Source organism: Artibeus jamaicensis, unplaced genomic scaffold (assembly GCF_021234435.1).
Source record: "Artibeus jamaicensis isolate MK-2021 breed Jamaican fruit bat unplaced genomic scaffold, CSHL_Jam_final contig_685, whole genome shotgun sequence".
NCBI classification, from domain to species: Eukaryota; Metazoa; Chordata; class Mammalia; order Chiroptera; family Phyllostomidae; genus Artibeus; species Artibeus jamaicensis.
The window spans coordinates 17,492,675-17,510,238 of record NW_026521924.1 but is presented as its reverse complement, the minus strand read 5'-3'; the positions used below and the strand labels follow the sequence as shown (position 1 = coordinate 17,510,238).

General features: G+C 41.8%; 1 protein-coding gene across 3 annotated transcripts in view; it reads left to right on the top strand.

Moving 5' to 3' along the window:
* The window catches only part of PIGU (phosphatidylinositol glycan anchor biosynthesis class U), a 96,245-nt gene that overhangs the window by 44,374 nt on the left and 34,307 nt on the right, over positions 1 to 17,564 (top strand). For all 3 annotated transcript variants that reach the window (XM_053671137.1, XM_037164450.2, XM_037164451.2), the window contains exon 7: positions 9,919 to 10,016. In XM_053671137.1, coding sequence (XP_053527112.1) covers positions 9,919 to 10,016 — 98 coding nt within the window. The remainder of the gene's footprint in view (positions 1 to 9,918; positions 10,017 to 17,564) is intronic.

Genomic DNA, 17,564 nt, shown 5'->3' with positions numbered 1-17,564 from the left:
TGTCTCACTGCCTGTTTTTGCCTGGTTTATCTACGCACGAATGTGTAACCATGGTTAGCCAGTTGCCTCCTGCGCCTCACAGGGTCTGCTCATTGCCTCCCTCCCTGGGGTCTGCCAGCTGCTACCTGTGTGCCCAGCTCCACCAGCCACCGCTTTTTCCCGCCATGACCCCTCTCCTCCGGCCGCCAACTCGGCCCCTCTTACTGGTCTGGATGAATGGTTTTTGGACTTCCGTACAGTTCAATTTTCTGTCAGTTCTGGTTGTTTTTTTTTTTTGTTTCTAAATTCTTGTTGCCCGTAATATTGGTTGTGTGAAGAAGCACAGTGTGTCTACTTATGCCTCCATCTTGGCTGGAAGTCTGGTTGTTACTTTGAATAATATCCTCCTTGCCCTAAGGAGTGTGGATCAGTTGTTTGAGCATGGTTCTGCAAAGTAAAAGGTCACTGGTTCGATTCCTGGTTGGGGCACATGCCTGGGCTGAGCGTCAGTCAGGGCATGTATGAGAGGCAACTGATTGATGTTTCTTTTTTTTTTTTTTTTTAATTAAAAAAATTTATGTAATTATTTTTCAAGTACAGTTTTCTATCTTTTACTCCCATCCCAGCCCACCCCCCTGTGATTGATGTTTCTTCCTCACATCAATGTTTCTCTCCCTGTCTCTGACACTATCTCTAAAAATCAGTAAATAAAATCTTTAAAAATGAAATGATACCCTCCTTTTTATTGATTTGTTTTTCTTATTTACCGATCTCAGACAGGAAGAGAGAGGAAGGGGGAGGGAGAGAGTGAGAGAGAGAAGGAGAGAGACACTGATTTGTTGTTCCAGTTACTTCTGCATACTCATTGGTTGTCTCTTGCACGTGTGCCTACCAGGGATCTACCTAAAACCTCGGTGTATTGCTGATGCTCCCATCAACTGAGCTAACGGGCCAGGGCCAGTATCCTCCTTTTAAAAAGCCCCCTGAGCCCCCTGGGGAGCACTGGGACAGGTTAAAATGAGAGGTTTTCTTTGTGGAGCCCAGCCCTGGAGGAACCATGGCAGAGTGCCGGTCCTGAGGCCTGGTGATCCCATCCGTCATATCCTTCTCCAGTTCCTCTAGGGCGGAGATTTTCAACCTTTTTCATCTCCTGGCACACATACACTAATTTCTAAAATTCTGTGGCACACCAAAACATATATATTTTTTTGTCAAAAATAGATATAATTTTAATTGATTTTAAAATATTAAGAGTAATTACCTATCCTTTTTTTCCAAAGTGACTTTTTATTCTATTTTTTAAGATTTTATTTATTTATTTTAGAGAGAGGTGGGGGGAGAAGCATCCAAGTGAGAGAGAAGCATTGATTTGTTGCCTCTCCTGCGCACACCGACCCAGGACTGAACCCGCAACCCAGGCATGTGCCTTGATCAGGAATCAAACTGGTGACCTTTCACTTTGTGGGAAGACACCCAACCAACTGAGCCACATTGGTCAGGGCTTCCAAAGTGACTTTTTAAAAAAATCAGGTGCCTATATTTGAATATCAGGATTTCTGGTACCAAGAATTAACCAATCAGATGCAACCTAATTATGCGACCTGACTAAAAGGTGCAACTCTGTTATATGACCTATATGTATATGGTTCAAGATAGGACATTTACACCTAACAGCTGTAGGTGTATTGGCTGTTGTCATATTTTTTATTTGATAGTCTAAGGAAAAAGAGGTCAGTGCCCTTTACTAAGTAGGTATTGCATGTTTAACAATTCTTGTAGCACTCTGGTTGAAAATCACCGCTCCAGGGTAAGGCCCTTCCCATGAAGAGAGTCATAGAGGAGCCAAGGACCCCAGGATGAAGCAGGCTGGGGTAGAGTTTGTCACATTAACCCAGCTTCAAAACCTGCTCTTCCTAGTTACCAGCTCTTTTGCCTCAGGCAGATCGCACAGCCTTAAGAACTTCAGGTTGATCACAGAGATACTATCTGCTTCCTGGATTAGTGTAGGAGTGAGAACTGTAAAATGCTGAACATGCTTCCTTTGTAGAACCTGCTCAACAAATAGTTACTCTGCTTATTGGGATTTTTATGGTACAGTGAAATTGAGATCAAGAAGAATGCTATGCTGGCCAGTGTGGGTCAGTTGGTTGGACATCATTCCGCAAAGCGAAAGGTCACCAGTTCTATTCTTGGTCAGGGCACATATTGTGCGTTTTGTCTTTGGTTGGCACATGCGCAGGAGGCAACCAATCCATGTTTCTGTCCCTCTCTTTCTTCCCCTTCCCCTCTCTCTAAAAATAAATAAGTAAAATCTTTTTTTAAAAAGGAGAAGGTAGCATAATGATGCAGTTTAAGAAGATGGGGTCTGAAACGAGACTGTCTGTGTTCAAACCCTATTCATATTATTCACTAGTGTTGTGACCCTGAGCATATAACCTCTCTGTTCTTCAGTTTCCTTTTCTGTAAAATGGGGATAGTAATAGTTCCCACTTCATGGAGTAATTGGAAGGACTAAACGTAAAGTGCTTACAGTCCCGGCTGGAACAGAGTATGTGCTGGATAAATTATCATCATCACTGATATGAATGGACAACTCTGACAGAGCCTGCCCTGTTAAAAGAGCACACTTGGCAAGGAATGGCGTGCCTTGGGCCAAGCCCCATCATCACCTCCTCCTTTCCAGCAGTCTCGCCTGTGCTCAGGCCCTGGTGCCACTTCCTCTTCTGAATGTCCTATGGGACCTTAGCCCTCTTGACCACATTCCAGTCTGTCCCACTGCCCATCCTGGGGACAGCAGGACGCAGTCTCTGCTCACTCCACTTGAAGTCTCTACACTGAGCCAGCCCCCAGAGCTCCACCTCGCCTACATTCCTGCGCTCTCCTGCAGCTATGCCACCTACCTTGGCCCAGATCACTTCAAGGTGCAGTCTCTGGAAGCAGAGCATTACCCCAGGTCTTGCTGAGGCTTGTTTTGGCCCGTACCCTGACACAAACAGGGAGTTGGGAAACATATTCAAAGCCAGATTAGGTGGATAATGAAACTCCCTGGTACTCTAGCCAGTGTACATATACATTTGACTGATTTAGCTTAATATTCCTACGATAAGGCCAAAGACCAGGGTTTGTACAGAAAATTTAGTGTCTAGGTATCTAGGCTGTACTAACAAGTAAATGGTTGATTATGTTTGGTTTTTATTTTTGTTTTTTGGGTAAATCTCACAGTCCCCTTGGTCACTCCTTATAGATGGGTAGGATGCCCTAGCTCTTGCCCAGTTGAGGCTGCCATTTCAGGCATTATTTCAGATGTGCTGTCTTAGCCTGTAGGTAGATGTTATTAGATGATTGTGCAAGCTAAGCTCTCCATGATCTGACCCCTACCTACCTGCTGACTGCAATTTTTTATTTTTATTATTTCTGACACTGATTAACAAAATTATGCAGGTTTCAGGGACACGATTCTACAACACATCATCTGTATACTATATTGTGAGTTCACCACCTCAAATCAAGCCTCCGTCACCATTTAACCCCCTATACCCTCCTCCACCCCCACAGTCACTGTGCTGTTATTTGTGTCTATGATTTCTTTCTCCTTTTTTGCTCAGTCCCTCTACTCACCCTCCACTGAGCCATCCCACCCCCACAACTGTCAGCCTGCTCTCTCTCTATGAGCCTGTCTCTGTTTTGCTTATTAGTTTATTTGTTCATTAGATTCCACATGTAAGTAAAATCATATGGTATTTGTCTTTCTCTGACTGGCTTATTTCCCTTAGCATAATGCTCTTCAGGTCCATCCATACTGTGACAAAAGGTAAAATTTTCTTCTTTTAAGAAAAATATTTATTTTATTTTTAGAGAGAGGGGAAGGGAGGGAGAAGGAGAGGAAGAGAAACATCAGTGTATGATTGCCTCTCCTGCACCCCCAACTGGGGACTTGACCCACAAACCCAGGCATGTGCCCTGACTGGCAATTGAACTGGCAACCCTTTGGTTTGCAGGCTGATTGATACTCAATCCACTGAGCCACACCAGCTAGGGCAAAATTTCCTTCTTTCTTATGGCTGAGTAGTATTCCATCATGTAAATGTACCACAGCTTTTTATCCACTCACTTACTGATGGACACGCGGGCTGCTTCCAAATCTTTACTGTTGTAGACAATGCTGCAATGAACATAAGGGTGCATATATTCTTTTAAATTAGTGTTCCGGTTTCTTCAGATATATTCCCCAAAGTGGATTATAAGGCAGTTCCATTTTTAATTTTTCGAGGTGACTGCCAGTCTGCATTCCCACCAACAGTGCATGAGGGCTCCCTTTTCCCCACGTCCTTGTCAGTCCTTGTTGTTGGTTTATTGGTGATAGCTATTCTGAAAGATGTGAGGAAATGAGATTTTTTAGATATTAACTTTTTACTGAAATATAGCATATACAAGGAGGGCCCCCCCAAAACCTGGAATTATTTCTGGAGGGTGGCCCCCTTGTAGTACAGGTTCTTCCTGCTGGGCGAGTGTTCTAGCAGCCCCCCCATGTACCGGCCAGTGGGGTTGTGAGAGTCTGTCTTTGGCTTCAGTGAAATTTTTTTCTTGAAGATGCTTTTCAATGCCAATTTCATGGTGGGTGATTTACAAGTGCACCTGCTCACACCTGCTGAGTGTTCAGGGTTTTTTTTTTTATTTTTGTTTTTGTTTTTGTTGCTGTTTTTATTTTTTCCAAGTGTTCAGTTTTTGACCAAAAATGGCATGAACCCAATGCCCCACCCTCTCTATTCACCTGATCTCTCCCCAAGAGACTTTTTTTCTTTCCCTGATGAAAAAAATATCCTCAAAGGGAAACATTTTGTGAATGTGGAAAGGCGAAACAAAAAAACTGAAAAGCACTAAAAGGCATCAAAATCAACGAGTTCAAAAACTGTTTTGAGCAGTGGGGAAAAAAGTCTTACTAGGTGTATTGTATCAAATGCAGAGTACTTTGAAGGTGACTGAAGTTTAAACATGTAAGAAAAAATACACAATTTTTTATAAATAAATTCCAGGGTTTTTGGGCCCACCCCTCATATACAGAAAAGTATACAGAAAAATACAAATCATTAGTGTACACTTAAGTGAATGTTCACAAAATGATATATAACCAGCACTCATATTATGAAACAGAGTGTTATCAACATCCACAAGGGCTCATTTTGCCCCCATTCCAGTTACTTCTCCCAGTTCTCACCCTGTTTTTGCCATGTTGAGCTAATTACACTCCCCACCCTTCCATCCTGAGCACACCATGCTCTCTTGCTTTCCTGCCTGTGCAAATGCTGTTCTCTTGGACTGCTGGCTTCACCTACTCACTGTTCTAAACTCAGGTGTCGGCTTTTCCTGATGGGCTAGGCATATACTCCCTTCATACTTTCCTCCTGTGTTTGTCATTGTTTACTGGGAGCTCCCTGAAGACAGCCTGTCTGAGTCACCAGTCTCTGGCACTCAGCACAGGCTCGGCATAGAGCTGGCGCCTCAGAAATGTTTGCGTGTTGCACAGTTTGTCTAAAATGGTTGAAGTTATCTTTTCCTTCATGCACATATTACCCTTCTTATGCCTTCCTAGCCCACTTTTCTCACTCCTTCTAGCTTCTTTCAAAACATAGCAACCCTGTGAGTCTCTCATGTGCCTCCATATTTCCCCTCACTTTTTAAAAAATATTTTACTTGTTTATTTTTAGAGAGATGGTAATGGAGAGAGAGAAACATTGATGTGTGAGAGATACATCAATTGGTTGCCTTTGCAGGCCCCCAGTCGGGGACCTGGCCCATAACTGGGTCATGTGCCCTGACTGGGAATTGAACTGGCAACCTTTTGGTTCTCCGGCCAGGACGGAATCCACTGAGCCACACCAGCCAGGGCTCACTGTTGCTCAGACTGTTCATGTGCTCCATCCATATCTGCCCAGCACCCTACACACCAGGCTCCTGACTGTTGCAGTACCACATTTCCATCCCCAGATCGCAGGTCTCAGCCATCCAGTAACCTACACCACCAAGAGTGTTCTCCGTGCCCCATCCCCGGCAAAGCAAGTTCTCAACTGCCATTCTGCAGTCTGTTTTATCAGGAGTCAAATTTATTTTGTGTTTTGCCCATGTTACATTCCCCGTGAGTTTTCCTTCTTCAAGAACATTGGTTTCAGCTAGACTTATTGTAGTGATCACTTAGCAAATACAAATATTAAACATGTTGTATATCTGAAACTAATATAATGTTGTATGTTGGTTTTATCTCATTTTTAAAAAAGAACATTGGTGTTATTTAATATGCTTGCATTTTAAAAGATAACATTTTATCATTAGATTCTATTCATTCATTCATTCAACACAGGGCCAGGCACTGTGCTAGGTGCTGGAGATTCAAAGTTAAAAGAGGTTTTTTGCCATTGAGAAACTCACAGACAAATGGGGGAAGAGGTAAACATTAGCAAATTATTTTAAGATTGTATCAGTATTGAATGAGAATATTGAATGAACTAAGAGGAACGGCACTGGAATTAGCTGAGTGATTCCATTACTTAAAGTGATATGTGACTTAACCTTTCTGTTTCTGTACCTTGGTTTCTTTACCTGTAAAATGGGTATAATAAAAATGAGTAGAAAAATAGAGCTTTCGCAGGGTTGTTGTCATGTTTACTCAGGGCTACTGTTATTATTATTATTTTGGTTAGAGTCAGGCACTGTTCTGGATGTAGAGGAAGGTGCCTGGCACCAAGTAAGTGATCAATAAATGTTAGCTTTAATCACCATAATTATCATCTCTGCTTAGGCCTCTGGAGGACGTGACATGTCAACTGGCCTCTGGAGGATAGGTCTCTACCAGAGCGAGGGCAGGGAAGGACACCTTAAGTAGAAGGAATAGCCTGAGAACAGACACAGAAGAAAGGGCATGATTTTTTAGAAATTGAGGTGTGTCCCAGCGTAGCTGGAGGATGGGGTGTGTGTAGGAGAGTGGTGAGAGGTGGAACTGGAGAAATAAACTCAGAGAGTGAGGGGTTCTGGTCTTGTTTGTTGTTAGTGTTTGGACTTAACCCGGTAGATGAAGTGGAACTATCAGAAGTCTTTATAGAGGGCTTGTGACAATTTAAACTGTGTTTTTAAAAGATTCCTTCTGCGCTTCTATGGAGGATGGACTAGATGCGAGGGGGTTGGGAGACCTTTGAGGAGGAGGAGGCTGCTGACAACTAGCAAGAGGTAGTGAGAGCAAGAGCTGCAGTGGGGGCGTTCCAGAGGTGGATCCGCAGGGCATGGCGGCTGGTGGAAGGAGTGCGGGCCTGGAGGGGTGGGGAGTAGCCGGGGTGTCTGGCAGATGCTGATGTCACTTACTGGCAGAGAGACTAGCAGAAGGAACAGATTTTTCTTTCCTAATTCTTTCTTCCAAGGAAGGAAGGCTGCTGCTTCCTGATCTTGGAAGCATGTATTCTAAAACTGGCCCGTCCATTTTCTTCTAGGCTATGAGCCCTTTCTTTTCTCCTGGGCCTTACAACAAATAGCTGCTCCAGACAAGTAATTACTGATTGCAGGCAATTAGGACAGGAGGTGGCTGTGTTTATTTCACTCTGGTGTTATCTTGGGGAGAGAGAGGTGAAAGTCATGTGTTCGTTTTCACCATGTTTGTGAGAATGGATGCAGCTGGAACATTAGCCTCCCTCTGGTGGTAACAGACACATGGGCCTCTTCTCTCCCAATCTCTGTAGAAAAACATATTTAATTAAAAGTTTTTTTTCCAGTTTTCTTCCTGCTCTTAGCCAGTTTCCTACAAAAACGTCATTCAGATTGTTGGCCAGGTCAAGGGGTCCTGAACCTGTCCTAGTTGTTGGACTCTAGAGTGCCACCACTGCCATCTTCCTGTCTCAGACTGGACCTGGACCTAGTTCTAGGTGTCTGTGGCCGAACAGGTCTCTGGGGGCTTCTGCTGGCGGCACAGCTTTGCTGGGTGTGATCCTGTTATCTTTACAAGTTATCTTTACAAGTACCCTGGGTCCAGGATGTCGTGTCCAGCACTAATTAACATGGCACGATAGCCCACCCCATAGAATTCTGTCCTTTATCTTCTACGTCCAGCTTCCTCCTTTCTCTGGCTTCCTTCCATTTCATTTCAACCAGGGATTGTCCCTAGCTGATGAGTTTCTTTGGTTTAAGGGACGTCACACTTAAAGTTCTTTGCTTTCCACCCCTTTTCCCATGAAGTAGTCACATTTATAACCCTCACCCTTCCAGGATGGCTCTTAGATGTTTCAAGAAGATATAGCACTTTGGCAGGCAAAGAAATCCTTCTGTCTGTCTCTGGAGCTGGGTCAGGAAAGGGTGGAACTGCTCAGATTGAGTGGGGTAACTAGTTTCTCCTTTTAGGAGGAGCTGTTAAGAGGATGTCTGTTATTTTCAGTGAACAGTTGACCCCACACTAATAAGAGTGACTGGATACTGTCATTTTATGAAGCATTGTCATTATAGGACACTAGTCTTGGACAGTCAATTACACTCTACTGATTTCTAGGCTACTTTTAAACTTCTGTTATAAACTAGGCTTCTATAGCCTTGGCTTTAGTGTACTTTGTTGTCTTAAACCATCTGAAAGGGAATAGCTGTTTGTCTGTTTTTGAAAAAAAGAAATCAGTTTTTTTCTTATGACAAAAACAAACCATGTTCATTATAGAAAGTTTAGGAAATACAGAGAAGCAAAAGTATGAAAAATCATCCACAATTCTACAACACAGAGATAACCACTGCGAACTTTGTGGCCTAGGCGTTTCTAAAAATGTGTTTATACATGTATTTTATTTTATTTTATTTTTTAATGAATTTATTGGGGTGACGTTAATAAAATTGTTTATGCATATTTTTAAAGAAATCATAGTATATATCTTCTTCATAACCTTCACTTAAAAGGATTGTAAGCACTTTCCATGTCATTGCAAATTTTTTATAATATCATGTTTAATGATTCCATAAGTGGCCCATTTTATGTAAGGAATGAGAACATTATTAATAAAATTAATGAAATTTGAAAAATTAATAAACACTGTCCTGAAGATAGCATGCAAGGAAGGGTGTTATAAAAATAGAGTTGGGGCCCTGGCTGGCGTGGCTCAGTGGACTGAGCACCGACCTGTAGACTAAAAGGTTGCCGGTTGGATTCCCAGTCAGGGACACGTGCCTGGGTTGTGGGCCAGGTTCCCAGTTGGGGGCATGCGAGAGGCAACCCATTGATGTTTCTTTCGCATATTGATGTTTCTCTTCCTTTCTTTCTTCCCCCTCACCCTCTTATCTAAAAGTAAAACAGTAAAATAAAAAAACAGTGATGGGAATGTGCTTTCCTTGGAACACACCTGCACCCCTCCTTCTCTTGGGCATGTACTTCTGCTCTCTTTCTCTTAAACTCTAACCCCACCTTGGCCCACTTCCTGTCACCAAGACTTACTTCTCCATGAGTCCATGCAACCCCACATGACTCACTTCTTCCCTGCGACATTTCTAGGGAGCTAAAGCACCCCACCTTGGCTCTCCTCTCTTGCTTCTCTCTCCTAAGTCCTTCCTTTGCTTCACTGTCCCCAGCTTTAGTAAACGTACTCTCGAAATTAAAAATAAAAGTAGTGATGGGCTGTAGGCTTAATCAATTGGTAACTTAAATAGGACATGGATGTTAATAGACTTGATTCCTTTATTCACCATTGTGCTGAAGTTTTGTAAAATCTTCCTGGGTCTGCAAATGTTACAAAAATATTCCTATGGTATCTCAGGTTACTGAAGGTAAACGGTTTTGACTTCCTTGTTTTCCTTTCATCGGAATTCAAGCCAAAAGGCTCTCTGTGTGAGTTTCCATAGTTTCCAAAGTTAATCTTGTTTGGGGGACCCTTTGGCTCTACTCCTGATTGATGAGACTGGATTGTGCCACACATTTCTTTCTCTTTACAGGTAGTGCCTTCCTCAGTGCTATTTTTCTTGCCTTAGCAACATACCAGTCTCTGTACCCACTCACCTTGTTTGTCCCAGGACTCCTTTATCTCCTCCAGGTAAGCACCTGCTGGTCAGAAGCCAGCACTCAAGTGACATTTAATACACGGCCTGGTCTCTGCTTGGGAGAAAGCCGGGCATGGCTCAATGAAAGCGATGAACTGGGTCCCCAATTCAGTTACTTGCTTCTACTTAAAAATACAAAGAAACTTGACTAACTTTAAACAAAGTGAACCTGGTGATTACTAAGCTGTAATTATGGATATCATTACAGATGTATAAGTGCATTTCATTTTATATACTATAGTTGTGATCTACCAACCATTCCCCTGTTCATTTCCTATACACATAGATCCCTCTCTGAGCTCATTTATTTAACCTTTCTGCATAACAACACTCACCCTGTAAGGTTCTTGTAGGAGTAAATGTAGTGAATACATGCAATGCAATGCTTGGACCATGGTGGGTGATCAATAAATATTAATGGAAGAATACGAATTGCTAACATTTACTGAGAGCTTACTACATGTCAGGCAGTACACTAAGCACTCCATAGGCGTCAGGAGTGGGTAGGCAATATTATTAGTTATGTGTTGGTCTAATATTAGCCATATTAGGCACATGAGTTGCAACTGGAATGTTGAGTGGTTTAGTCACTTGCCTAAGGTCACATGGCCAGCAAGCGACCATGCTAAGATGTGAACTCAGGCTGTCTGATGCAAGAGACTGCGCTCTAATCACCTCTCTTTTCTATTCAAACAAGAAGGCACACATCTCCTCAAGAGTAAGGAGCTGCTTGCGTGTCCTGGCTGGTCTAAGTCCATTATTAGAAGAGAAACATTTCTTGAAAGCATAGAAGGGGCAGTGTTAAGATTCAAACCAAGAAATGTCTAATTCAGAGCCATTGTTCTTAAGTATAAATAGACCATATGGTTGTCATTTTAAGTGTTGATGTACATGATGATATGTGGTTAGGTTGGTCTTTCTCCTCTTTGGGCATTGCCTTGGTTGTCACTAATATAAATAGTATAGATGTTTTGTTTTTCTTTAAATTATTTTTTAAGGTATGTCCTTCCAGTTGAATCACTGGACCCACAGGTGTAAGAAGTTTTATAGTTCTCATTATGCAGGACCAGATTGTTTAACAGAAAGCCTGAGCCAATTTGCAGCACCAGCATGAATGTCTAATGTGAAGGAGGAACCACTTCCTCCCAGGATGCCATTGGCTTTTTAAATGTGACTTATGATTGTTAGTTTAACAGACGTGAAGTTATTTCGCTTTGATTTTCTTTCTAGATGCTTTTTAAATCCAAGCATTTTTCCACATAACGGTGTGTTGTTTATATTTCTCTCTTTCTTTCTTACCTTTCTCTCTCTCTCCTCCCTTCCTTCCTACAGTTGATTCTTCAGAAAGAAGTGCTCAGACTTCAGAAAGTCTGAGCACTAAGGGGGATGCATGCAGCCAGAATAATTTTTGTGCAACTGTTTGTCAAATAAATATTGTTAAAATATATTTATTTGTACATATGTACTGACTAAAAAAATTTAAATGTTTATTAAGCCTGTTTCTAAATATTTTTGTAAATATTTAGAAGTTGGCTTTTTAAAGCTTTGTGTAAAATACCTTTTGTTTAAAATTCAAGGAAATTTCCTCCTGACAACAGTGATTAGTGAAATCTAGCATCCCAGCCAGTCATTTTCTTCAGTTCCTCCCTCTACCAATATTTCCGGAGCACCTTCAGTGCTCTGGACACTAAGCCCGCCTCTGCAGATACAAAGCAGCCGAAGCTTGCTGAGCTGGGGCTGCTGCAGGACCACTGTGCTGGTGGATGGCGTCTGGTGGGTTGGCGTGAGGAGGGGCTGAGGCTGGGAAAGTTTAGATCATCGTATGAGATCAAGTCAGAGGGGTCTGTTGGGGTCCCAAACCCGTGTTAAGGGAAATGAAGAGATGAGGGACTGGGTACAAAATTCCAGAAGATGGAATGAGCAGTGCTTGGCAGCCATCTATATGAGAGCAACAGAGTTCAGGATGAACTTAAGGATCTTATTTATGTAGAAATTAAAATCCCAGCTCACACTATATTTACATGTTTTAATTTTTTAGAAGATTTTATTTAGTTTTTTTTGTTTTGTTTTGTTTTGTTTTTTTTAGACAGGAGCAAGGGAGGAAGAAAGAGAGGGAGAGAAACATCAGTGTGTGGCTGCCTCTTGTGCACTGCATACTGGGAACCTGGTCCACAACCCAGGCATGTGCCTTGATTGGGAATCGAACCTGCAACCCTTTAGTTCACAGGCTAGCATTCAATCCACTGATCCACACCAGCCAGGGCTACGTGTTTTTATTTCAACTTTTAAAAAAACATACCCAGGGTATGTTTTTTATTGATGTAGAGAGAAAGGAAGGGATAAAAAGGGAGAAAGGGAGACAAATATCGATTGGTTGCCTCTCATACACACCCCAGCTGGGGATGGATCTTGTAACCTTTTTGGTAAACAGCGTGATGTTCCAATCAACTGACCCACCAGGCCAGGGCTTTATGTTTTTATGGAAGTGTATGAAGTGGTCTAAAAAGCAGTAGGGCTTTGTGAGTCATAGCATGGCATTTGGAAAATCGTTCTGTCATATCCAGGAAATAAACCCACCTGTTTAAATACAAGGGAGGGAACAGAAGAGGAAATTACTCTTTAGGGCTGAATTCCTCAGAGACCATTAAGTGGGCCCTTTAAACCTGAGTTTCTTAGAGATTCCTACTCCAGAAGTAATGGGTGGGAGCTACAAGCAACTCAGTATAGAGCAGCAGCCCCGAGACGGCCTGGGATGTCTCAGGGGAGGTGAGTTCCCTGTGGAGCCCACGTTTAGGCCACAAGGTTCAACGGCCACTCGTTGGGGAGTCTTAGCTGGGCATGGGTAGCTGGACCTGATAATCTTTTAAGTCCCAGGTTAAAATTAAGTTGATACCCATAAGACGTGACACATCTGCTCTTAACACTGTATTTTTCTCAGTTTTTTGGAGCCCTCCATAGGCACGTGCTTCCCTCTGGGGAAGGTTGTGGAATGTCGCATGTAAGTGTGCAGGCCTGGCTGGGACATCTGTTAAGATGGAAAGCAATGTAATGTCCTCAAGTACTAATGGTACTATGTCAAAAGAACAGGGGACCCAGCTCAGAGGGGCTCCTGCTGTCTGTATGTAGGGTGTTCTGAGCATCAAGTAAGTGTAAAACACTGAATAAATGAAAGTCCATGTGTCCATAGTTATGTTCAGCAAAGGGGTGAGGAGAGAAAAAAGTACACATCATCGTTAGATGTGGCTATTTTACCAATTTCTTACTCTGAAAATTAATAATTAGAAGGAAAGAACTAAGCGGTTCCCTGCCTTTTAAAAGGAACTATGGTTCCTGGCCAGGTGCTCAGTTGGTTGGAATGTCATACACCAAAAGGTTATGAGTTCAATCCCCAAACAGGCGTGAATGCGAGCCAACCAATCAACGTGTCTCTTTCTCCCCTTTCCTCTCTCTAAAGTTAATTTAAAAATATCTTCCAGTGAGGAAAGTCGTTGTCATGAAAAAGACAAGGTGAGAGGACTGTTCTAGACCAAGGAGACATTATGACTAAGTGGAATAGGTGAATCTTGATTGGATTCTGGTTTGGAAAAAACAGCTATAACATGTTTGGGGGACCTTTAGAATATGTTGACGATACATTAGATATTAGATGATGATAGGGAACTGTAATTTCTTGGATGTGGTAATAGTATTGTGGTATATAGGAGAACATCCTTATTTTTTAAGAGCTACATGTAGAAGTGTTTTGGGGAGAGGTATGATGTAGCAAATGTATACACAGAAAAATTTATACACACAGATAAAAATGTGGCAAGGTGTTAATATTTAATCTAGATGACAGATAAATTGCTGATTAGCATATTCTTTTAACTTTTCTGTGTGTTTGAAAATTTTATAGTAAAAAGGAAATAGAAGTACAGGCTGTGAGGTTGTCTTGGATTGGATACTTACTGGCTTTGTGATTCTGGGCAAGTGACTACTCTATGCCTCAGTTTCCTCGTGTTTGAAATGGGAATAATACGATAGTAGCTACTTCAAAGGGTTAATACCTGTCAAATATTTACAATAGAATATGATAAGAGTTCAGTAGATATTAGTTATGCTTATTAGTGTTCAAACATTCATAGAAAGTACAGGGTCACCAGTTTGAAGGTACAAGGGATAATGAGGGAAAAATTTTTTTTCATTTTCTGTAGTCAAAGGAACTACAAAAGTTAGTTTGTACTTACTCCTTTGTCACTACAAAACTGCCTCCATTCTACTGGTGGAATTTCTAGAGGGTAGGTAATGGACAAGCTAATGTCCAGCCAGTGCCAGAGACAAAGCTGTTTTTCTCTTCCCTAGTGAGACACACCCAGGAAGGCTTCAGGACCAAGGCAGGGGCTGCTGTATCTGGCTCCCTAGTGAGTCACCTGTGAGAATGGTAGTTTGAGCCCATGGTTTCCTCCCCCAACTTTACTCTTCTTCTGACCTTGGCTTAGGGCCTAGTTTCCAAATGTGAGATCAGCCTAAAATGTTATGATCTGAAAGCATACAGAATAAAGTAGCCCTAGAGTGCACAGGACCTTGAGACTGAGCTGTGAGGCTGGCAGGGGGAGGCTCACGGTATAGTCAGGGAAGTTTCTAGTTCCTTCCTTCCTTGTGCTTGGGATCCCTAAAACCTTGGATGCCCTTAGATGGCTTGAGGTTCTTATTTTCTTTGACAGAAAGTGACAGAAACCAGGGGAAAATACCTGTGAGTGCTGTTACGGTTTTTGCTTTAATGTAGTCTGACATTCTCTTGTCTTTGAACTGAAAAGGTTAATCCTGTGATTTCTTTTTGTTATTGTTGTTGCTTGAAATTTTGTTTATTTATTTCCAGGAAGAGGAGGAGGGAAGGAGAGAGAGGGGGAGAAACATCAGTGTGTGATTGCCTCTCGCACACCCCGCACTTGGTGACCTGGCCTGAAACCCAGGCATATGCCCTGACTGGGAACAGAACCTGTAACCATTTGGTTTGCAGGCCCACACGCAACCCACTGAGCCACACCAGCCAGGGCAATCCCGTGATTTCTGTACTTTCTGGAGTTTGGGGTAGGTTACATGGTACTACTACCAAAGGAGCCAAACACAACCAAGTTTTTCTTGATAATGAGGCCCAGCCCTAGACATTCTTTGGGGCTATTTAAAACTTTCACATCTTATTTCTCTTTTCCCAGCAGCTTTCTGTTGTCTCTGCTACTTCCAAAAGGGGATCTAAGTGATGTGGCAATGCTGTTAGCTTCTTTTCTTTTTAGAACAAGTAAAAATGAGGGTAAGGGCATGATCATGCATTTGCAGTGAAACTTGTGCTGGTTCTCATCCTTAGACGCTAAGAGCTTAGGTATAAAAAACTTCCTTGAGTTTCTTTTTTTTTAAATAGATTATTTTTTTATCCTCACCCAAGGACATGCTTATTGACCTTAGAGAGAGGGAAAGGCGGGGGAGAAAGAGGGAGAGAAACATCGATTGGTTGTCTTTTGTACGCACCCTGCCCAGGGACCAAACCTGAAACCTCCGGAGGTGCCTGGATCTGGAATTGAACTTGCGATCCTTCAGTTTGCGGAATGACACCCAACCAACTGAGCCATACTAGCCAAGATGAGTTTCTTTCTTTTTTTTCCCTTTTTTTCTTTTAATTTTATTTTTTAATTACAGTTGACATTCCATATTATTTTATATTAGTTGCAGGTGTACAGTGTAGTGTTAAACAAGTGGTTAAATTATATGTAGATATATAATTTACAACATGATTCCTCCCTCTCCCACTCCCCCCCCCCCCAGATATTTCAGATACCTACCTGGCACCATGCATAGTTATTACAATATTATTGACTAAATTCCCTAGACTGTACTTTACATACCCATGACTGTTTTGTAACTACCAATTTGTCCTTCTTAATTCCTTTATCTTTTTCGCCCAGATCCCCAACACCCTCCCCTCTGGCAACTGTCAGTTTGTCCCCTTTATCTATGAGTCTGTTTCTGTTTTGTTTGTTTATTTTGTTCTTTAGGTTCCCCACGTAAGTGAAATCATATGGTATTTGCCTTTCTTTGCTTGGCTTATTTCATAATACCCTCTAGGTCCATCCATGCTGTCACAAATGGTAAGATTTCATTCTTTTTTATGGCCAAGTAATATTCTCCTGCATACATGTACCACAACTTTTTTTATCCACTTGTCTGTTGATAGACACTTGGGTTGCTTCCATATCTTGGCTGTTGTACATGACGCTGCAATGAACAGAGGGTGCCTATATCTTTTTGAATTAGTGCTTTGGAAGAGTTCCCTTTGTTAAGACCTTATTTACAGAATTTCTTTGAGTTTATTCTAATAGTTGACTTTTTTCTTTTTACACCATTGTTCTAGAAAGAAAATGATTTTTGTATAGAAAAAGAAAAAGCTTTTCTTCCTAGTGATTTAGAGAGTTGGGAAGAGGGAGATAATTATACATTCCTTCTTTCTTATTATAGCTTGTTTTTTCCTGAAAGAAACTGAGAATCCTCTTACTTCCCCAGATATTTTCATACATGAGCAACAGTGTGACTCTGAGTCTATAATGCTGGTTAAAATTTCAGGGCGGGAGTGCACATGGTCTAAGGACCACATCTGGCCATGGATTTGACCATGTGTTTTATTTTTTAAATTAATTGTCAGTGTTTTAAAATTTTATGTTAAAAGTTTATATTTTCAGCTTCTTTTGAACAATTTGAAGATCTATGTCCTTTAGAAAAAGCACACTGTCTTTTACCACAATCCCTGTGCTTCTTCTCTCTTCGTTGGTCACCTGCCTGGTCCCTGTAGGTATTTGAGTATGTGTGTGTATCTGTTTATGTCTGTTAAAAGGTTTGGAAACCGTGACCAACCCAGTATCAACGAGCATCCTTGGGGCCCAATTGTGATCCTAAAATACCATTTACCCATTGAAAGAAACCAAGGCTTCTGAGAGAAATGGCAGATTGTAGGTTTAGGGCAGGACATGCACAAAGTGATCCTGGAACATTGTCGTGCCAGGTGACATGGAAGCTAACAAAGGCTGGCTACTGGGGCCATCTCAAAAGGACTCAGGATCCAGCTTGGAGAGGCTCCCACTGACCAAAGGTGGGCAATTTGAGCTTTAGGAAAAGAATTGAAATGGACCGAAACCTGTGAATATGTTTCAGTCTGGGCATTCATAATAATATTTAAAAGAAAACCTAATTAGTCAAATTAAAAGCATTGAGAGGGAACAAATTTATTATCTTGAAGACTGGATAAACAAAAGGGAAAAAATTAAGCATTTGTCTTGACTTTTCTGTACCACTAGGTAACCATATAGTAAGTGAGAGGAAATTTCTCTTTATGAAATTATTCCAGCTTATAAATGGAAACAAAATGATAGTATAGTGTAATTTTGCAACCCCAGTTGATCTAAGCATTGAGCATTAATAGGTACTAACATCACAAAAACAAACAAAAATCGCCCTAGCCAGTCTGGCCCACTTGGTTGGCCATCGTCCTGCAGACCTGTTGGTTGCAGGTTGGA